The sequence below is a fragment of the Microcaecilia unicolor genome, chromosome 2 (genome assembly GCF_901765095.1).
Source record: "Microcaecilia unicolor chromosome 2, aMicUni1.1, whole genome shotgun sequence".
Lineage (NCBI taxonomy): Eukaryota > Metazoa > Chordata > Amphibia > Gymnophiona > Siphonopidae > Microcaecilia > Microcaecilia unicolor.
The window spans coordinates 324671385-324694327 of record NC_044032.1 but is presented as its reverse complement, the minus strand read 5'-3'; the positions used below and the strand labels follow the sequence as shown (position 1 = coordinate 324694327).

The 22943-nt window shown below is 46.3% G+C and overlaps 1 protein-coding gene across 2 annotated transcripts in view; it reads right to left on the bottom strand.

The window, feature by feature from the left end:
• The window catches only part of CORO2A (coronin 2A), a 467084-nt gene that overhangs the window by 341520 nt on the left and 102621 nt on the right, over positions 1–22943 (bottom strand). For both annotated transcript variants that reach the window (XM_030194343.1, XM_030194344.1), the window contains exon 3: positions 17795–17911. In XM_030194343.1, coding sequence (XP_030050203.1) covers positions 17795–17911 — 117 coding nt within the window. The remainder of the gene's footprint in view (positions 1–17794; positions 17912–22943) is intronic.

Sequence of the window (22943 nt, the reverse complement as noted above, 5' to 3'; positions counted from 1 at the left end):
GTGCTCCAGGTACTCAACTAACTGAAGTGCTCCTAAATCTTAAACTGACAAACCTATCCTACCAGGGGTGCTCCTAAGCCCTGCACAACAAAGGGACTTCCTAAGCCCTAAACTAACAGGAGCTCTTAAGCCCTGCTCAACAAAGGGACTTCCTAAGCCCTAAACTAACAAAGCAGGGAACTAAACACAAAGCTAACACAGGTGTTACTAAGCACCAAGCTACAAGCAGTGCTCTACAACTCTAAACTAACTAAGGTGCTCCTATGCACCAAACAACCAGAAGTGCTCCTAGCACTAAAAGGGACACCGGGGAGCCACAAGGGAAAAACAGGGAAGAAAAAACACAAAAACTAGCAAAGGTGCTTCCTAAACACCAAGCTACAGCTGTGCCCCACAGCACTAAACTAACCAAGCACTAAACCTACAGAAGTGCTAGTAACAGAAACTAACAGGGGAGCAGGGGAGCCACAAGGAAACAAGCAGGGAAGCTAAACACGAATCAAAGTGCACACTGCACTAACACTAACCTGGACCTTTAGCAAAAGCAAGCAGGGAAACTAGACACAAAGTCAGAAGTGCACCCTGCACCACCCTACCTCAAGCAAACATTGCAAAGGCCCTGAAGGAAAGAACACCACTTCCTTATCAAGGCCCTCCAAGATGATGTCACACTCCCTAGACCCAGGCATACAGCACACTGAAACCCAGAGAGGCCCAACCCACACCAATGCAGCACCGTGAAGCACTTGAAGCCAGTACACCCAGAGAGAGGTACAGCTAACTCAGTCCACACCCACAGCTGCAGTATAGAGAAACAATTAACCCCATGCTGGCAGCAGCCAGCACAGAGAGAGAGAGCTAGCTCAGACAGGACAGACAGAAGAAACAGAAGCCAGCTAAGAAGCTGACCACCAGGAAAAAGGTAAGTTTGAGAGGGGTCCTGACCATGATCATAACAACAGACAAGAACTACACACATAGGAAACAGAACAGGAAAAACAAGAACAGAGCTTGGCTAAACACAGAGCTTAACTATTGCAAGAGTCAAACGCAGGGCTAGACTAAAAGCAGGAGCAAAGGGTAGAATCAAACATATACAGACACCAAGGGCAGGGTGTGGCTCTACAGCCAGGCTTTCAGGATCAAGGTACAAAAGCAAACACACAGAAACAAAGCAAAGATTTGAAACACAAGACTCAAAGAAACACAGAACAGACCTTCAGGAGCAAGATTCTCAGGAACAAAGCCAAGCAGGGAAATGATCTAAACAGGTAACACAAGATTAAGAGATCGCTTGCAAAGGCAACGTAGGAAAGCTCCCTGGGTCCTTACAAAGGAGTAGGCTGATGATGTCACCAGTAGGAAATGAAGCAGAAGCAGGGACACCAAAGCGAGGCTTGGCTAACAGGAAGAACATCAACAGGAAATGAAGCAGAAGCAGGGAGACCAAAGCGAGGCTTGGCTTCAGGGACACCAAAGCAAGGCTTGGCTAACAGAAAGAACAACAACAGGAAATGAAGCAGAAGCAGGGAGACCAAAGCGAGATTTGGCTTACAGGAAGAACAACAATAGGAAAAAAGGCAGACTGGAGAGGTCACAGAGCTAGATACTGAGAAACAGTAGGTCTGATCATAAGGGCACGGCCACAACAGTGACAAGTGTGGGTTCAGGAGAAAAGGAAGAGAGGGGAAGAAGCTGGACAGAGGGCGGCACAGGGACACAGAGGGGTATCAGGACAGAGGGAATGATGGTGGACATGGAGAGAGAAGAAATGTCAAATGGACAGGAGACTGGGGGAAAAGGGGAATAAAGTAGAGAATGAATGGGATGGGGGGAGAAGAGGAGCAGAGCAGAAGATGGATGAGACTGAGGAACAGAGCAGAAGATGGATGGGACTAGGAGTGGGGGGGAGGAGAAGTGGAGCACAGTAGAAGATGACTAGGACTCAAAGAGGAGACAGAGGAACAGAGCAGAAGATTGGTGACGGAATGGGAGAGGATAGGGGAACAGAGCAGATGATGACTAGGACTTGGTGACTGAATGGGAAAGTTGAGAGCAGAGCAGGGAATTATGTATGGGAGAGATGGGGTGAGAATTTCAAGTGGCTAGTAAGTCCTTGGCAACTGGTGGGTATGAGTGGGAGTATGTTGATGGGTTGGGAGAATGAGTGAGGGTGTGAAATGAGGGGGTAAGAGAATGGGGCTGAAGTGTGGGGAAAGGTTGAGACATAGTATGAATGACTTAGAAGAATGGAGAGAGGATAAAAGGCACTGAAAAGGGATGAAAGGAAAAGGATGTGTCTCCCAAGGGGTTGAGTGAGAGTAGAAATGGGGTTAAAAAGATGGTGAAAGCTTTCCGGTGACGTCACGGACCTGAATGGTTGCCTGAGCCCTTAGCTCCGCGCTTACCCGCTTAAAAATCGCTTCATTTGCGGTCATCCAGTTCTGCAAAAGTGGTGGGACCGGTCTCTGAAGACGCAACGAGATCCCGAGCACAGAATGAGCAAAACAACAGCCTCCCAGTCGAGAGAAGGAGAGCGGAGCTCGACGAGACAAGGGGCGAAAAACCGCTCGAGGCGCATGTCGCCTGATCCGGGAAACTCCTCCGGCTCTGAGTCAGCTGCCTCTAGCGCCGAGGTGCGTAGAACTGCCCTAAGCGCCGTATTACCCAAAGAGCTGGCTAAATGTCTCAAGGAAATCAGAGCAGAGATCAAGGCCTCTAAACAAGAAATTCTTGGCCACGTGGACGCCATTAGCCTCGATCTCCGTGAACTAGGGGGCAGGGTCGAGACGCTGGAAGAGCGCGTGGACGAACAAGTTGAGAGAGCAGAGGCGGCAGAGGCCCGTTTTACAAAACTAAACGAACAGTCTGAAGAACTGCAATATAAACTAGACGATCTGGAAAATTGCGGGAGACGTCAAAATCTTAGATTTCGTGGAGTCCCCGAAAATGGCAACATGGAAGACGTGCCCACACTTGTGCGTTCGATATGTGAGAAGCTACTGGGAGAGCAATTGGAGTCAGCAGATCTTATATTTGACCGGGCCCACAGAGCTCTCAGGAAACCAACAGACAATAGACCCAGAGACATAGTGGTGAGATTTTCATCATACACGCTTAAAGAGAAAATATGGCAAAAAGCGCGCCAAAATCCGCCAGTGGAATATAATGAGGCCAGAGTCTCCGTCTACCAGGACTTATCGCTGTTTACATTAACACAGAGGCGAGCGATGAGACCCGGGCTGGAAATTTTGCAGAAGGAGAAGATATCCTATAGGTGGAACTTTCCCTTTGCCCTGAGTGTGGAATTTAAAGGCAAGCAGCACCGGTTTCGTCGGCTGGATGAGGTGTGGAAGTTCTTGCATGAAGCTGGCTTGACCACCCAAGCTATACCTGCAGGGGACATGGCCTCCGCAACGCGAGAAAAATTGCAGCAGTGGAAGAGAGTGCCTCAAAAATCCAAGAAGCAAGACGCTAAGCTGCGAACCTGACTGATATGACATTGTGTTGTTGGTAATGACTTCTGGGCTGTTAAATCTGTTGTCAGGTTCTGCCTATGTTATTGCTTTAGGATGTAATGTGGGAGTTGAACTGATATGATTCTGGGTTGGATTTAAGAGGGAGGAGAGCAGAAGGGGGACTGGATGATGGTAAAAATAGAAGGGGGGGGGCGGAATGTTGTGAGGGTTTGGGGGATCATTTGGTGTTTGCTGGGGCACGTTGAGGAGTCCTCCCACTCAGGACCTTAAGGTTCTGGCTGGTGGGTGAAGTTCATGGGGTTGGGAATAAGGGGATCACAGGGGAAGAGGGTTGGGAGGGGAGGGCGGGAGATTGGCTATAATAAGTGGAGGGGGCAGGTCACTACTGGGAAAAATGGGTACAAAGTAATGTGGCACTTTGCAGAGTTGTCGAGACGGGCAGGGGCCGACAAGCTTGTTCACAACATACTAGGATGGGTACTGACTTAAAGATTCTTTCCTATAATGTGAAAGGCCTGAACATGCCACAGAAAAGACAAAAGCTCTATAAAGAGTTGAGGCAGTTAGGGCCTCATGTGGTTCTCCTTCAGGAGACACACCTGGCGGGCAGATATGAAAGACTTCTCTCCTACTCGGACTACCCGGTGGCGTATTTCGCCTCTGCAGCGGGATCAAAGAAAGCTGGAGTAGCGATCCTAATTCAGGCTGCAGTGGGCGCACAGGTGATTAAGGTAAAAAGGGACATGGGAGGCCGTTATATTTTTTTGCATATAAAAATTGACCAAGTAGATCTCACTCTAGTGTCCATTTATGCGCCTAACACGGGGCAGGCAGAGTTCTTGGAAAGGGTTAAAAACTCTCTGGCCATTTTTGCGCAGGGTTCTCTGGTAATAGGAGGGGATTTCAATACTGTGATGAACCCCGGACTTGACCCATCAGGCCCTAATAGAAATGAAGGGCAGAGGGATTCCCTGGCTTTAAGATCTTTAGCAAACTCCTTGGGTACGGTGGATATGTGGAGAGTAAAACACCAGAGGGTGCGAGATTATACATTCTATTCCGCAGTGCATAAAACCTATTCCCGTATTGATTATCTATTCTTGGATGCCACTTTAGTGGAACGGGGACCTGACGCAGGGATCGGCAGTGTGACCCTATCGGATCACGCCCCAATATGGGTTAATTTGCCAACTATTAGGGCTGAAAACAAAGATAGAAGATGGACAATGAATGTGGGTCTTTTACAGGAGGGGGAAGTGGTGGCAGGATATAAACAAATGCTGAAAGAGTATCTTGAGTTTAACTTGGAATCGGGACCCTCGCTCAGCATTGTTTGGGATGCTATGAAGGCGGTTTCCCGGGGCTACTTTCTTCAAGTAGCCAGTAAAAAATCAAAGGCCCGTAAAGCGCAGATAGCAAAATGTATGGAGAATATCCGTCTTCTGGAGGAACAGCATAAGGCAAATGGGTCAGAGCGGGTTCTGAGTGAGCTTAGTAATCAGAGAGCGTGGCTAGATTCTGTATATTCTGAGCAACTTAGTATGCTACAAAATAAGAACAGGGTGAATTCCTACGAGCATGCCAACAAGGTGGGGCGTCTCCTTGCCATAAGGTTACGCAGACAAAAAGTTGACCGGGCTATTTTAAAGATACGGGATTCGGGTGGGGGTGAGCTCGGTACATCTGAGCAAATACGAAAAAGATTTGGGGAATTCTATCAGGATTTGTACGCTCAGGAGATTAGCCCTTCCCTGGAAACCATAGATCAATATATAAGGGATAGTGAACTACCTTCTCTGAGCTCCCAACAACAGGCATTACTAAATGAAATGGTTACTCCCAAAGAAATTCAGGAGGCGATCAGCAGTTTGCCATTGAGTAAATCGCCTGGCTTGGATGGGTTGCCTAACGAGTTCTATAGGAAGTTCGCCCCCGAGCTATCTCCGCTCTTAGCAGACTTGTTTAATCAAGTTGGGAAAGGGGGATCATTACCTCAGTCAATGATGGAAGCTTGGATAGCTGTATTACCCAAGCCGGGCAAAGATCATCTTGAATGCGGATCATATAGACCCATATCGGTATTAAATACTGATGTCAAAATTCTGGCTAAGGTTCTGGCTAATCGCTTGGCCCCAATCCTTCCAGTTCTTATACATCCAGACCAAGTGGGCTTTGTATCTTATCGCAAAGCGATGGATAATATTAGAAGGGTGGTTGATATTATGTACTTGGCAAAATTAAATAAGAAGCCGCTTTGTCTCTTAAGTCTTGACGTGGAAAAAGCCTTTGACCGTGTCCACTGGCCCTTCATGTATGGAGTAATGGAGAATATGGGGTTTGGAACACAGTTTTGCAGGTGGATTCAGGCCTTTTATGAGTCCCCAAGGGCTTGTGTTCGGGTTAATGGTGGAAATTCAGAGCTGTTCACGCTGCATAGAGGGACTAGGCAGGGTTGTCCCCTGTCGCCCTTGCTGTTTGCATTGGTGATGGAGCCCTTTGCGGCCCAGATGAGGTTGGACCCTAATATTTCAGGAGCTAAAATAGCAGATAGAACCCATAAAATGGCCCTCTTTGCAGACGATGTGTTGCTGTTTGTTACTCGCCCTCAATCCACTCTCCCACATCTCGAGCAGATGATAAGAGAATATTCTGTAGTGTCGGGCTTCAGGGTCAACATGGCAAAATCAGAGGCTCTGAACGTAACACTCACTGATGAGGTGGTGGAATCCTTGAAAGCTTCATCCCCGTTTAGTTGGGCCCCCAAACAGATTAGGTACTTGGGGGTGATGCTTACAAGGGAAATGTCGGAACTCTTTATTGCAAATTACAGGGGGTTGGGTAAAACCATCATGGAGGATTTGGAGAGATGGGGAGAGCTGGGAACTTCGTGGTTCGGTAGAATAGCCATTCTTAAAATGAACATATTGCCCAGATTGTTGTACCTCTTTCAGACGCTGCCTGTGATAATGCCCAGGCGATTCTTGGCTACTCTGCAAGACAGGTTGGTGAGATTCGTCTGGGCAGGCAAACGTCCGCGGTTGGCGAGATCACTATTATATAGGGACAGGAAGAAAGGGGGGTTGGGGGTACCCAATCTTACTTGGTACTATAAGGCAGCACAAGGGAAAGCAGCACTTGAATGGTACCAAGATTATCCAGATCGCCAATGGGTGCATATTGAACAACATTCGATGGGTGACCAGCCACTGAGTGCCATAATGTGGCTACCACGGCCCTTTAGAAATCTGGCTGAACGAGCTTGCCCCTCCATAGCTGTTACACTTCACTATTGGGATAGTTTGTTTCCTAAGAGACAATGTGTATTGACCAGGTACACTCCAATTGCATTTAATCCCTTATTCTTACCTGGCACAGTAAAGGGGATTTTCACTAAATGGCGTGATTTGGGGGTGAGAACATGGGGCCAGCTGTTTGATGCGGATTCACTGTTGCCCTTTAATGCACTGCGGGATAGTTACCCAGGGGTAGAGGGCGATGAGTTTGCCTATTGCCAGTTGGCATCCCTTCTCAAGAGTAAGGCGGTGCGAGAGGTCATGCAGCGTAAGAAAATTGATCTGGAGGAGATATGTGAAAAGTTTGAATCTTCCCGGGGTTTGATAGGTTCCTTGTACCGTATCCTAAGTAATCAGGCTTCCGGTTGTGGAAAGCATAGGGGTGTCTGGGAGCGGGAACTGGGTGTGCAGTTGGGAGAGTCCGAGTGGGAGAGAATAGAAAAAGCAGTGATGCGGGTATCAGTTCATGTTCCTCTGCAAGAGAACGCGGTCAAAGTATTATATCGATGGTACCTTACGCCGGCCCGTCTGCAGAGGATCTTTCCATCCTCTTCGGACATGTGCTGGAGAAGGTGTGGTCACAAAGGTACAATGGGGCACATATGGTGGAGCTGTATCAAAATTCAGGCATTTTGGAAAGCTGTACATTCTAGGCTACAGCACTGGATGGGGTGTGTTGTGCCATGGGCCCCTGAGGTGTTCTTGTTTTCAGCTAGGACCGCAGGCTTACTGTCACATCAGCAGACCCTAGTTCAACATGCGGTTGGCACAGCAAGGGTCGTTGTTGCGGCACATTGGCAAAAGGAGGGGGTTCCATCTTTATCTCGATGGCTTAATAAGTTGAGATATGTTCGGGAAATGGAGAGACTAGTGGCGGAGCGTAAACAACAAATGGTTAAGTGGCGTTCAGTTTGGGAACCCGTCCCTTTTTTTTTTTTTTTAAATATATATTTATTGATGACAGAGAAAATATAAAACAGCAACCAACATAATGCAGCTTATCTTATAACATCCAATTCCACAAACCAGAAACATTGAAACTCTTCGATTCTAGCTATCATCATACATTTTTAACATTTTCCCCCCCCCTCCCCCCCCAACCCTTTCCTCCCTTCCCCCCCTTCCCCACGCCAAGCTTCTACTCAGTATTTATTATCCATTGAGTACTCTACTACGTGCTCGTGGAGTTAATGTGTTCAAAAAGGGCATCCAGCATTGAAGATACTGTTCACCTTTTGGTGTTGCTAAGTCTGATGTTTCCTTTCTTTCCATTGCACTAAGTGAAATCATGTATGCTCTCCAAAGTTGGACAGATGGCTTCTCCTTTTGCAACCACAGTTTGAATATTGTCCTTTTACCCATCATCACTGATCGCCTCTGAAAATGTCGAAGGCCGACCTTGCTGGACCCTTGATTTGTAAATTCCTCGAATAATAGCCTTGGGTGGCTTTTCCAATGAATCGTCCACATCTTGGATACATGTGTACACATTTGAAACCAAAATCTCAATACTGGTGGGCAATACCAGAACATATGTCCCAGATGGGCTCCTTGCCCCTCACATTTTGGGCAATCATCTTGTGACCTCAATGTTGCTTGAAATGCCCTGTGTGGTGATATATAAAGTCGCATCAAAAATTTATATTGCATTTCCCTTATTTCAGTAGCCCCAAACTGCTTGTAACATGACTGCAAACAAGCCTGTATTACATTACTCCCTATGTTACAACCCAGTTCCCTTTCCCACATCTGTGTCAGTTTTGAGTAATGTGCCATAGGCATAGCTTCTCGTATCTGCAAATGATAATATTTTAACGGGACTGATTTCTGGGCCTCTAAATCATAGACCTCTGTTATCTGTTCTCGCACTTTGAATTGTAGCGATGACCCTGGGAGGGACCGAATATAGTGATGCAGTTGTTCATATGCCAGGAAATCTCTTATCTCCATCCCCTGGCAGCCCTGCATTTCCTCTTGAGACTTTAGCGTTCCATCCCGCCGCAGGACCTGGAACAAAAAGAAAATGCCTGCTGCCCTCCATTTACAAAACGTTAAAGAGGAGCTTCCCACTGGGAAATCCATGTTGCCTCCGATCGGCAGAAAGGGTGAAACTTTCACATTAAGACCAAGGAGTTTACCTAGCCATGCCCATGCCCTCTGAAGTGGGAGGAGCAACGGTTTGATATATGCTTGTGTTGTTGCTTTGCTAGGTCCCGCATGTGGAACCCGTCCCTTTTGATGCTCTATAAATCTAGGTGTTAAATACATTGAATGCCATGAGGGGCAGTGCCCAGTAGTGTCCACCTGGGGGGAGGGGGAGGGGGGAGGGGAGGTTGGGTGGAGAAATCTTTGTTTTCTTGAAAAATGGATAAAAATCTGAAGTTTATTGTTGATGACATAGTTCTATTGAAACGATTGAATGTACTCTTATAAGCTGTATGGGTAGAATCCTATATTAGAATAAGCATGTTGTACTTTGATAGTTTTTGTGGTTCCATTGTGCTGTTTCAATGGTTAATAAAGACTTCTTGCAAATAAAATAAAAAAAAAGATTAAAAAAAAAAAAGATGGTGAAAGAAAGGAATTAGAATATGGAATATAGGGTAAGAGATAGAAGAATGACCTGGAGACAAGGGAAGGAAGGAATGACAGGGATGGAGCAGGGGCTGGTAGGGGATGAGATGAAGTGGAGGGTAATTAAGGGTGAGTACAGAGGATGGAAATGGATGGAGCAGGGGCTGATAGGGGGATGAGATGAAGTAGAGGGTGGAAGAGGGTGAGTACAGAAGATGGAAATAGAGGACTAGGAAACTGGTGGGTTATAAGAGGCTGGGGAAATAGAGAGACTAAGGGGGGGGGGCAATGGGAGTACTGGAAAGAGAATGAGAGGGAAATGGGGAAAAACAGTAAGTAGATGAGAAGTGAAAAGGAGACTAAGGAGTAGAGGATGAAAGAAAGGAAGAATGAGAGTACAATCAAATAGGCGGATATAAATATAGAGAAAAGTGAAAGAAAAAACCTAAATTGAAAGATTAGTGCCAGACAGATGTACAGAATGAAAGGAAAAAGACAAGAGGAGAGAGAAGAAATGGAAAGGCCAACCTGGAAAAGAACTTAGGAGAAGACTGACACAAGGAAAGTAGAAAAGAGATGGGGACCAGCCCAATTAGAAAAATAAAATGCCCAGACAACAAAGGTAGAAAAGAAAAAAATACTTTTAGCTAATCATTTTTAGGTACTGAAATGAGTGCTTTGGGAAATATTTTCTGTTATGATTCTGCTAGACAGGCAGGGGAATGTTTGGGAGTTGCTTCTGATTGGCCTGTCAGGGGTTGAGCTGACGTCTCAAGCAGCAGACGTCAGAAACCTGATCTATCTATTTAAGCTTATCTCTTCTTACAGGCCATGCTTTAGCATTTGATTCCTGTCAGCTGAAGCTTCTTCCACTTTCTCTCAGTCTGTGCTGTTGCACACTGTGTGTTTGTTGGACTTTGTCTTCTCTCCTCGTAGCTTGTAGCTTCTGTGTTTGCTGGGTGTTCCCAGCGTGAGCTTGATTGTTTCACTCCCCTGCACCTGAGTCTGTTCCTTGCTTGCTGGTGTAGTGTGGTCTGTGGTAAGCTTGTCCTTTGTAGCGTTCCAGTTTGTTTGTTTAGTTTCCTTTTCCTTTTTGTGCTGAATGTAGTATTTGCCTTCTGTAGTCCTGCCTCTGTCGGCAGCCTCCCTGTCCTTGTATTTGCTCCTGTTCGTTTAAGTTTGCCTTACCTTGGTCTGTTGTGTTTGCCCTGCTTCCTGCTGTTGCTGTTCCAGAAGCAGCCTTCCCTTTAGCATGTTTTTCCCCTTTGTTTGCTGTCTGTCTCCTGATTTTGGTGAGCATTGCTCCTTGTCTGATCTGTGTATGTTAAGACAACATTCTCTGTTTGCTTCCCTTAACCCTTGTGTGCTGCATGGCTGCCTTGTGTATTCCTATAGCAGCTTCCCTTTACCCTTGTGTGCTGTGGGGCCAGCCTTATGCATTCTTGTGTGTGGATTCCCTTTACCCTTGTGCACTGTGTGGCACAGCCTTGTGTATTCCTATAAGCAGCTTCCCTTTACCTCTGTGCGCTGTGTGGCACAGCCTTGTGTATTCCTATAGCAGCTTCCCTTTACCCTTGTGTGCTGTGGGTCCAGCCTTGTGCATTCTTGTCTGTGGATTCTCTTTATCCTTCTGCGCTGTGTGGCACGGCCTTGTGTATTCCTATAGGTGGCTTCCCCTTACCTTAGAATGCTTATGGTACAAACTAGGGTATTCCTTTGAGTTGCTTCCTTTAGCCTTGACTGCCATGTGGCATAGCCTTGTGTATTCCTACAGTAGCTTCAGTTTGCCGCCTTTCCCTGGTGTCTCTGGCTTGCGCTGTATGCGTTACTTGTGCTCCAATCCCTTGGGGGGCCCTCATTGTTCTTTTCTCCTTTCCCAGTGTATGACTCAGTTCCTGTTCAGCCATGAGGCCCGCACGCTTGGACTCTGTATAAGTGGGTTCCCGTTCAGCCATGAGGCCCGCCTGAGTGGTCTATCTCCCTTTTTCTGATGGTGCTAGTTGCTTGTCCTGTGTGTGCGGGGCTTGGTGGCTGGGGTTGTGCATAGTGCCTGTTTGGTCTACCCTAGGCCTTGGCCAAGATCCTTCCTAGGCCTTGGCCTGAGCTCAAGGGCTCATGAATAGATTAACATTTTCTATTTTTGTATTATGCACAGTACAGGAGGAAACAAGTTTGTTTCTCTATAACCAGTACGTCACTGCTTTTATAGAGGTGTATTTTCAAAGCACATAGACTTACAAAGTTCCACACTAAGCTATGGAACTTTGTAAGTCTAAGTGCTTTGAAAATTAGCCCCAGAGTCTATTTTTCTTTCGGGGTCTCCATTTCAGTTTTTGTCTACATATTTTTTCTGGTTCTGCATTTTCTATCAGGTGAGGGTTTGTCCATGTTCTGCATGTGTGACTGAGGTGAATGATTCTACTAGCATGTGGTGTCTGTATAGGAATCTGTAATAGTACATCTTATTCTAGTTTCCCAATAGCAGGTATATTGGTGCTCTAGGGCCCAGCGTAATTTATTTATTTATTTGTAACATTTGTATCCCACATTTTCCCACCCATTAGCAGGCTCAATGTGGCTTACACAGTACCGTAAAGGTGATCGCCAAGTCCAGTAGGGGTAGACAAATACAATTTGAAATAAGGGTCAGGTAAGGTTAGGGTATTCAGGTACAATAAAGGTCAAAGATAGTAAGGAATATATAATGTCCAATACGATCTAAGGTTTTGTTGTGTTGCAGAGTTGAGGCATTTAAGTTGGGTCGGTGGGGTAGGCCTTGCAGAACAGGTAGGTCTTTAATGATCTCCTGAAGTTTAGATGGTTGTAGATCGTTTTCACAGTCTTTGGTAATGCATTCCACATTTGTGTGCCTAAATAGGAGAAATTGGGTGCATAGGTTGATTTCTATCTGAGTCCTATGCAGCTTGGGTAATGGAGGTTCAAATAAGTACGTGATGCTCTGGTTCTGTTTCTGGTCGGAAGATCTATCAAGTCAACCATGCATCCTGGGGTTTCATCGTAGATAATCTTGTGGACCAAAGAGCACATTTTGAAGGTAATGCGTTCCTTGATTGGGAGCCAATGCAGTTTTACTCGAAGAGGTTTGGCGCTATCGAATCATGTTTTGCCAAATATCAGCCTGGCAGCTGTGTTTTGGGCTGTCTGGAGTTTCTTCATAAGCTGTTCTTTACATCCCGCATATATTCCATTGCAGTAATCCGCGTGGCTCAGAACCATTGATTGTATTTATTTATTTATTTATTTATTTATTTAATTGTTTTTTTATACCCCGCACTTTCCCACTCATGGCAGGCTCAATGCGGCTTAGGTACTTATTTGTACCTGGGGCAATGGAGGGTTAAGTGACTTGCCCAGAGTCACAAGGAGCTGCCTATACCTGAAGTGGGAATCGAACTCAGTTCCTCAGTTCCCCAGCACCAAAGTCCACCACCCTAACCACTAGGGAAGTAAGGTCTTAGACGTTTAAGTTTCCACATAAAACATCTTCTTTATAATGGAGTTAACTTGGCTCTCAAGTATAAGATGGCGATCAATTGTAACACCTAAAAGTTTGAGGCTATCAGAAATAGGAAGAGAAAGATCAGGAGTGTTTAGGGTTGTGGGTTTATAATTATTGTGTTGGGATGAGAGGATAAGACAATGTGTTTTTTTCGGTGTTTAGTTTCAATTGAAATGAGTTTGCCCATGAGTCCATGATGTTCAGACTGCGCAACCTTTCATTCAGAAAGGTTGTGTCTGAAAGGGATGTAAATTGTGACATCGTCTGCATAAATGAATGGGTGAAGGCTTTGATTGGATAAGAATTTGGCCAGAGGGGACATCATTATATTGAAGAGTATTGGTGATAGTGGGGATCCTTGAGGTACTCCGCAATGTGCTTTCCATGGTGGTGAAATGTTTATTTTTTAATTAACTTGGTATGTTCTGGTGATTAGAAAACACTTGATCCAATTAAGTATATTCCAATCCTGAAGTGATCAAGTAAACGTAAAAGTATATTGTGGTTTATCATGTCAAATGCGCTCAACATGTCGAATTGGAGGAGGAGTATACTTTTACCTACGGCAATTTCATGCTTGAATTTAGCCAGAAGAGTGACTAGTACAGTTTCAGTACTATGGAAGGGGCGGAATCCTGACTGTGATTCATGTAGTAATGAGAACTTGTCCATATATTCCATAAGCTGTTTGGACACCATGCTCTCCATCAATTTAACTACTAGTGGGATGGATGCGACTGGGTGATAATTGGGAAGGTTGTTCGATTTTTTCTTTATGTCTTTCGGTAATGGGGTGAGTAGGATGTTGCCATGTTCCTCGGGGAAGAGACCTTGTTGGAGCATGTAATTTAGATATGATGTAAGATCTTCAATGAAGCAAATGGGGGCGGATTTAAGTAGGTAATTGTGGCAAGCATCCAATTTACAATGTGTATTGGAGAATTTTCAAATCGCTTGGGTAACAGATTCAACAGTGATAAGAGCAAATTTGGACCAGCAACAGTCAGCTGGGTATTCTTCATAGTTTGGATTCAGTAATATTTATAACACTGTCTTTTCATAGCGGGGTTAGGGCTTACGGTGTAGTTAGTTTCCTGCATAGGTTTTGAGTGTCTTTTTGCAGGGTTTTGTGTTATTTCACAAAGTGTCTGGCACACTGTTTGAAAGCAGGCTCTGGGGTAATGGCTGCCCAAAGGCGGCCCGTGCCACCCAAAATAAAAATGCTCAAGGCTAGTGGTTTCCACATCCTGTAGAGTCACAACACAAACAAAACCCATCTGAGTGGAGGAGTGGCCTAGTGGTTAGAGCACTGGTCTTGATATCCAGAGATGACCGGTTCAAATCCCACTGATGCTCCTTGTGATCTTGGGCAAGTCACTTAACCCTCCATTGCCTCAGGCACAAACTTAGATTGTGAGCCCTCCAGGGACAGAGACCCAGTGTACCTGAATATAACTTACCGAGCTACTACTGAAAAAGGTGTGAGCAAAATCCAAATTATAACAATAATAAGAAGAACAAAGCTCCTGGTGATTTATAGGGGAGATAGCTCCATTGTTGGGGAATATGGAATTTGTGATATAGAACTTGAAGGTGCAGGGTTTATATGGAGATTCTGTACAATCTTGTAGAGAATCCAGACTTCACTCCCACACGGAAAAATCTGCTGAATGATGCTATAATTTATAATGGAGGTTATAGTGGGTAGCTGAAACTGGCTGGAGTGGGGAGGGTTTCTTTCTGCATGGAAGGCACTGGTGTCTTGTCTTACTAGTTTAGAAATGGGGGAAGAAAGGCGTATGATGTGTAGAAATGTCATTTTGGCTTGCCATCTCCTAAACCTAATTTGCCCCCTGTTGCCACCTCAAATATTTCTGTCTAGAGATGCTTTAATATGCACTGCTTTAACAAATATAGATTTATATATTTTGAATCTTTAACAAACACAAGGAATGTGATACCTGTTGAGTAATAACTGGCTTTGTTTCTGGGGTCATATGAATTTTCAATGGCTAAAACAGGGTCACATTGAAGAAATGTTTGTGAAGCACTGCTCTAAGTGCGGTCACTTTAACAAAACACACCCAAAAAGGGATACTAAGCATCAGGGGTAGGGGGTGCAGATGTAAATTTTGAATTGAGGGGAGAAAATGGAAGCAATAGGAAAATACAGAAAATATATACATTGCATAGTACACACAGTACATCCTTTTTATTAATTACTAGTTAAAAAAGGCCCATTTCTTAACGCAATGAAACGGGCGCTAGCAATGTAATGAGTTTCTGCCATTAATGTTTCGATGGTTGTATTCTGAATATAATTGTTGTTTACATGTGTAAGATTTCTTTATATACAATATTTTTTGTGTAAACTATATTACAATGTGGTAAAAGTTTTCCTTGTTCAGGCCCTTCAATCAGTTTCCGAGATAGACAGAGTATATCAGACACTGAAATTGACAGTGTGTTTTACAGACAGTGTAAGAGAGAGATACACAGAGTGATTGAGTAGTGTGTGTGTGTGTGTGTGTGTGTGTGTGTGTGTGTGTGTGTGTGTATGACTGAGTGACAAAGTGATTAAATGTTTGTCTTCCCTTCCATTCTGTGCACTTGCCTCCACTGATGTTCGTACCTCCCTGTATATGATTGTTTGTTAAAGATTCAATGTTAGTCTCCCTTTCCATCCACTCCACTTTCCTCCTCCAAGCTCCATTCTGTCTGTGAACACGGATGTGCCCTTTCTATGCCCTCAACTTTGCTCCCGCAAGCTCTTTACTTTACAGTAGCGGATCTAATTAGAACAAAGTGTTAAATGGACTTTCTGTGACATGAGCAACACATATGAAACATATAATTCAGTGATTATGTGTGAGTGAGTGAGTGAGTGAGTATGTGTGAGAGAGTATGTGTGAATTGTGAGGGTGGAGGGGCAGGGGTGGTGATCTGGGAGGGGTTGGATGGGCTTGGAGGGGGGGGTCAGCTTTGTTGTTGTGATACAGAGAGAGATAGAGTCAGTGTCTATCTATCCATGGCCCGCATCAGTGTCTGTATGTGTGTCGTATATTGCCAGATGTGGGGGTGTGAAGGTTGGCAGCGTGTGTGTGTGTGTGTGTCACTGAGGGAGATCATATGCATGTGTGAAAGAGGATGGGGCGAAGTTGGAGTTTGGAGGTGAGTATCTGTGTGTGTGTGATAGAAATTGTTTGTGTGTTGAACAATGTTAGAGGGGAGGGGGCGTGTCTGGTGAGTTGGGAGGGAGTGAACTTGGAGGGCTTGTAGGGTTAAAGTCTCTGATGTTTTTTCCCCTCTTAGCTTTGGGAGATGCATTTCTGTGAGCCTCCTCCTCCCTCTTCCTCCCTTTCAGTTGTCCCTTGTTATTAGTTGTTGGCAGGGGTTTTGCGCACTGTGAGGGAAACTATGCGAGTGTGGGACACAGGGAGGGAGGGATGCCGGAAGGGAAACGATCAGCTCTTGCTTGCCGCTGCTTGGTTTGTGTGTGTGAATGTGTGTGTGGGGGGGGGAGGGTTGTTGGCAGGGGTTTTGCGCACTGTGAGGGAAATTATGCGAGTGCGGGACACAGGGAGGGAGGAAGGGAGGGATGCCAGAAGGGTAACGATCAGCTGTTGCTTGCCACTGCTTGGTTTGTGTGTGTGTGTGAATGTGTGTGTAAGTGGGGGGGGGGGTTGTTTGCAGAGGTTTTGCGCACTGTGATGGAAATTATGCGAGTGCGGGACACAGGGAGGGAGAAAGAGAGGAAGGGAGGGATGCCAGAAGGGTAACGATCAGCTGTTGCTTGCCGCTGCTTGGTTTGTGTGTGTGTGAATGTGTGTGTATGTGGGGGGGGGGGGGGTTGTTTGCAGGGGTTTTGCGCACTGTGAGGGAAATTATGCGAGTGCGGGACACAGGAGGGAGGTAGGGATGCCGGAAGGGTAACGATCAGCTGTTGCTTGCCACTGCTTGTTTTGTGTGTGTGTGTGAATGTGCGTGTGTGCTTCGCGCTGTCCTCCTCTTGTTTCCCTCCACCAACCTCTGTTTTCTCAACTTGTCTATGTGAGACAGATATGCTATGTTTTTTTCCTTGACGTCCCTTTCACTGCCTTATGCCTGTGCTGTCGCTCCACTTTCATCCTGTAATCTCTGTACCTGGCAGTTGAGAGAGGGTGGGGTAACTTTTTTGACAGTCAGGCTGCTGTCACCGGTGTCGCGCGCTTCCCGCCACCATGTGTTTCTGTTGTCTGGCAATGACGGACCGGGCAGGTGGGTTGGGCATCTTTTTTCAGGCAGCTGATTGGTTCTTCGTTCCTCTGACGTCGCGTTTGTTTGCTTGTCAACTATGCAGCGTTCCGTTCCCTCGACATGAGGGCAGGGACAGTGAGAGCCAATCAAACGCTGAACTACAGACTTACGAATCCTACATTGCCACAGTGCCACGGAGTCAGTTTCAGAACATTGGGAGGTGCTTTTTATTATAGTAGATGAAGAAATTTATACACAAAATATTAGAAGCAAAAGGGATCAATATAATGTCATATAATTATTAAATATGTGAAGAGTAAGGTGCTCAGCATGGACCCCAGTTAAAGGTATTTCTGTGAGATAAATATCAAACTGTCTAGTTTCTTAAACCTCTTATTACATTTCAAAATGGCACCAGGAAAAAAAGAACACAAATAGAAATGTTATCATTTGTTAACCCTGGGGTCAATATTCAGCCAACATAGTGACTGGCTTAAGTTAAATGACAGTGCCAGTGTTTAGCTGACTCTGGATATTCAGTGCTGCTAAACATATAAACAGCAGCAATGAATAACAGGATAGTGCAGTCACTACCCTAGCACTATTTTGGCTGCTACTGTCTGTTCTAAATTGTACAATGTGTACATTTTCACAAATTTTCACCATGAAACTTGAAAAGATCAGGAACTTACAGTGGCATCTTCAGAAGACGAAGCTATTATGAAGTCATTAAAAGGATTCCACTTAATGTCCAAGACATTGCCTTTGTGGCCAGAGACCTTTAGATGATACTGATCAAGTTTTCCAGTCTGAAAACAAAGATATGGAATTATGATTTTCCCTAAATGGTGTACTAGACACAGTTCAGACAGTTATTTATTTATTTATTATTTATTGCATTTGTATCCCACGTTTTCCCACCTATTTGCAGTCTCAATGTGGCTTACATAGTATTGTTAACATCGTTATTCCAGTATGTTAGGTACAATTAGTATTGTGTAGGGATTAGTTAAGGGAAGACAGGAGAAGGAAGGGATTTAATAGGGTATTTATAGCAGGTGTGCTTTCATAGCTGAATGGGTAGACATGATGAATGCATATAGCAGTGGTTCCAAACCTGGTCCTGGAGGCTCCCAGCCAGTCAGGTTTTCAGGATATCCACAATCAATATTCATGAGAGAGATTTGCATGCATTGCCTCCTTGGTATGCAAATCTCTTTTATGAATATTCATTGTGGATATCCTGAAAACCTGACTGACTGGGGAGCCTCCAGGACTAGGTTTGCGAATCACTGACATATAGTGTAGCATGTCAGCTCCATAGGGCAGGCTTCTTAAATTCTGAATGGCAGTCTTTCAATAGTAACATAGTAGATGACGGCAATGTGGCTGTGCAGCCAGAAATGATCTTTGGGGATATAATATTAACATGAGGGCACTAGGCATACAAGTACACCCTGATTATTTAACTAGTTTGCATCAGTGGCATTGCCATGAGGGGGCCTTGGAGGCCTAGCCACCCCCCAACTTTGTGCTCAGGATCCCTCCAAAACTGTAGCTCCCATTCAATAGCTGACAGGGATGATGAAGCCCTGCAGCTGAAGAGATCCACTGCCTGTGTAACCCACTCTACCTCGTGCTGCTTCAGGAACAAGGAAGTCTGTGGTGTGCCTCCAGCCGCTAACACTGGCATTCCTGCATATGCTCAGTTTGCACATGAACTGAGCGTGCTCAGGGAATGCCGGCATTGGTGGTTGGAGGCACACTGCAGACTTTCTTATTGCAGAAGCAGCGAGAGGGGTTGGGGTGGCTCAAGCAGTGGACCTCTTTGGCTGGCGGGGCTTCTGCATTCCTGCCAGCAAAGGTATTATTTTTAATGCAGTGGGAGGGGGAGAGGAGAAGGAAATATATGCCCCCCCAGTCCACCCCTGCCCCCCCCCCAAAAAAATGGACTGCTGACTTTGTCCCTGCTTTGCAACAGTTGCATGTGACACTTTAAATATGTTAAACTCAGTTATTGCAAGCACTAAACCACATACAGTGCAGTCTTCATTATCTGACCTTCAGTAATCCAACCATCCAGCATATTTTACAATCCCCCCCCCCCCCCCCCAATGAATCATCACATTTATTTCTATTAAAAAATCTTTGTTTTAGAACAATTTTTGCAAATTGGGAACTGTGCCTTGTTTATGCATTGTTTGTGAGGGGTTTCTACAGTGTTTTCCATATTATCCAACTTTTCAGCTATCCAATAACAGGTCAGTCCTGTTTAGGTCGGATAATCGAGACTGTACTGTACTTATGGAAACTGTTCAATTATATTAAAAGATGTCTCAAGGCAGTATTTTATACCTTAATTTAAAGTTAAGCAGACACAGGTCTACTATAAAGACAAAACATCTTAACACACATTGCAACATCCTGCGAAGTGTTCTAAAAGCCTGCCTTATGTTACGGAACATTAGTAAAATAGGTAAATGCCTCTGAATTTGTCTTTTCTTTTTACAAATACAAAGAAGAATCTTGTGTGTAAAGTAAGGAAAACAAAGTTACCTGCTGAGGACAGCAGAATGGTTATTCTTACTTCTGGGTGACATCATCTGACAGAGGCTGCATGGGAAGCACTCCCTAACTGAGGGGTCCTTTTACCAAGCTGTGGGAAAAAGGGCCCTGTGCTAGCAGCGGAGGTCATCATACTCGCACGCTGTTCTGTCCTCCGACAGCCTTGCACTAGTTCATAACGTGATCCTGAAATGTGTGCAATGCCTTTACTGTTATTCTCATTTCTAAGGACTTTCGCTGCTGCAGTCTCTCATTGCAAAGATACATGAGCAAGGCACTGTGGGTAACGTAGTTCACAGGCAGTGCAGCCACACTTGCTTGGCTGTGCAAGAACTGTTACCACTGGTTGTGAGGCTGCCCACACCTCCTTTCTCTCTCTGCCAAGCTTGGCTCTTTTGTCTTGCTGCTCTCACTTCCTGTTCAGTCTTACTATCTCTGTCCTGAGAGGTCAGCCAGGTATGACCTTTCCCTCCTATCTCTAGGACTACCCCTTGCTACCCGATGGCAGGCTCTGTTCCCATTGGCCTCTACTTGCTCCTCCCTGAGCCTGTGTAAAGCCCCAACACCTCTTTGTCCTTTCAGCCACGAGGCTTTCTAATACCATCTAGCCAGAGACATGGAGCATGCATCATCCTATGCCAGATAGCTCTGTCCTGCTCAAACTCCCTGTAACGAACCTGGATTTTTACCCTGAAAATATCTCCTCCCAAATGAGATATTGCACATTCCAGTCACCCAGCTTTGGACTATTTCTACCTGTTCAACTACCTTTCCCCCCACCTGCAATACAACTACCTCTCCTCAGATCTCCACCTCCCACAGCCTCATATGATGTCCTGATTTTGAGCGCAATATTGTTGGGAAGAAGCTGACCTGCTGTTTATATGCTTTTGCTTTGTTTAATATCACAGCAACTGAAAGCCCCTGACGTAGCCCTTGTGGGCGAAACACAGTCTGTGTCGGGCGATTATTTCTCCAATAAAGTCTGATTAATACCACCTACCGATCTGCTCTTTTGTTTGCTTCCACTGCTATGCAGGCCACCTGGGACCGACTTTCGTCGGACCCAGCCCCAATGAGGCGTGAGGATTCCACGTCCTCCTCTTCGGTACTGAAGAGTCTTGATGATGGGCATTGAGCGAAGGCGAAGAAGCACCGTCGATCTCCTTCCATGCACTGTACCGAGAGCACCGGGGAGCCAAGGGAGTTGGCAACCAAGAAGCGTCGGCACCGGGAGGACCGCTAACCCTCCATACAAGAAGTGCCGATGGTCATCTGGCAGCCTGGTACTGGCTCTCGAGCCCACTCAGATTCTGGCACCGACTCCTGCACCGCCCCCCCAGCCTTTTCTCGATGAGCGCCTCAGGGCCCTTCTTCCGGAGCTTCTGGAAGGGTTGCTTAGCCAGTCTGCCTCGGTGTCGGGGGTGCTTGCGCCTTCCGTACCAACTGTAGAAGCGGCATCTGGGCCATCACCTGTGAGAAGGTCTCCGTCCTCAGTACCGCTTGCGGTGCCGGCGTCGGCTGCCACCCGGGTTGATTCCCCCTCAACATCGGTGGAGGAAGCTTCACCAGAGTATAGGCAGAGGTCGACCTCGACACCCCCACGAGGTCGTCGATCCTTGACATCAATGCAGGCTGGGGTTCAGGCTGCTCTTAGAGAGCTTTTGTCCGACACCGATGATGAGTGCTCGTGGGAGTAGGAGGAGGACCCCAGGTACTTTTCGGAGGAAGAGTTCTGTGGCCTCCCCTCTGATCCCACTCCACCAATTGAAACGAGGATATCTCCACCTGAGAGTCTTTCTTTCTCATCTTTTGTGTGGGAAATGTCTAAGGACATTCCATTCCCTATGGAGGTTGTGGATGAGCCCAGGGCTGAGATGCTCGAGGTCCTGGATTATCTTTCTCCACCTGCTGAGGTTGCAACGGCCCCCCCCCCTGCACAATACACTCAGGGAAGTGCTGATGCGGAATTGGTCTTGCCCTCTCTCTAATCCAGTGGCCCCCAAGGTCCAAGTCCCAGTACAGAGTCCATGGAGAGCCTGTAATGGTGAAGGCCCAACTTCCTCACGATTCCATGGTGGTGGACTGCTCTCAGAAGAGCCAAGAGTACTAGAGACTATGCCTCGGCACCTCCAGGCAGAGAGTCTAGGACCTTGGATTCTTTCGGGAGGAGAATGTATCAGGCCGCAATGCTCACTGCCAAGATCCAAACATACCAGCTCTACACGAGCATTCACTTACGGAACTCGGTGAGGCAACTGTCCAGTTTAGTTGAAGCACTTCCTCCGGAGCTTGCTGAACCTTTTCACCAGGTGGTCAGGCAGCAGAAGGCATGTTGCAAATTCCTGGCCAGGGGGTCTTACGACACTTTTGATGTAGCATCCCGAGTAGCTGCCCAAGGTATAGTGATGCGCAGACTCTCATGGCTGTGTGTCTCTGACCTGGATCAGAAGACCCAGCAGCGAATGGCGGATGTTCCTTGCCGGGGGGATAATTTTGGCGAAAAAGTAGAGGACATGGTCGATCAGATTAAAAAGCATCATGACACCATGGATTCTCTCTCCCGCCAGACATCTTCTGCTACTGCCTCCTCTTCCAGGAGGTTTTTTGGAGGGAAGAGGAGTGCTCCCTATTCCTATAACAGGCGTAGGTAAGACTCCTGCTTCTCGGCAGCCAGTTTAGGCTCAGTCCCAGCATGCGCGTTCCCGTCAATGTAGTGCACCTAAGGCCCCTAGGGCTCCCCAGCAAAAGCAAGGGATGGGCTTTTGACTGGCTCCAGTGCAGCATAGCCGCAGTAAAAGTGTCTGTGCCGGACGGCTTGCCTGTCGGGGGGGAGGTTGATATTTTTTCACCAAAGGTGGCCTCTTATAACCTCTTAGCCCATCTACCTGCCTGCCTGCCTGCCCCCCAGCCCAGCAACCAACCTGCCTGCTTGCCCCCCATCAACCTACCTACCCGCCTGCCAGCCCTCTACCTACCTCCCCACCTGCCAATCTGCCTGTCAAACCACATATGCACCCGTAAACACCTCAGTCACCACTTATGGCCCCCATACACATTCTCTTCATTGCCCTGTCCCTTCCTAATCTATTCCCCCTCCCCCCACCGCTGTATACCGCACAAACTCACTGCCCATCCATGTCCTCTCCCGTCCTGCTCACTACTGCAATACCCTACCCATCCCCGTCCCCCACCACAACAACATCTCTACTGTCCTCCTCCTCCTTCCTAGCTCTCAACCTTCAACACCTCCTTCCTGCCATGAACCCGTCCCCT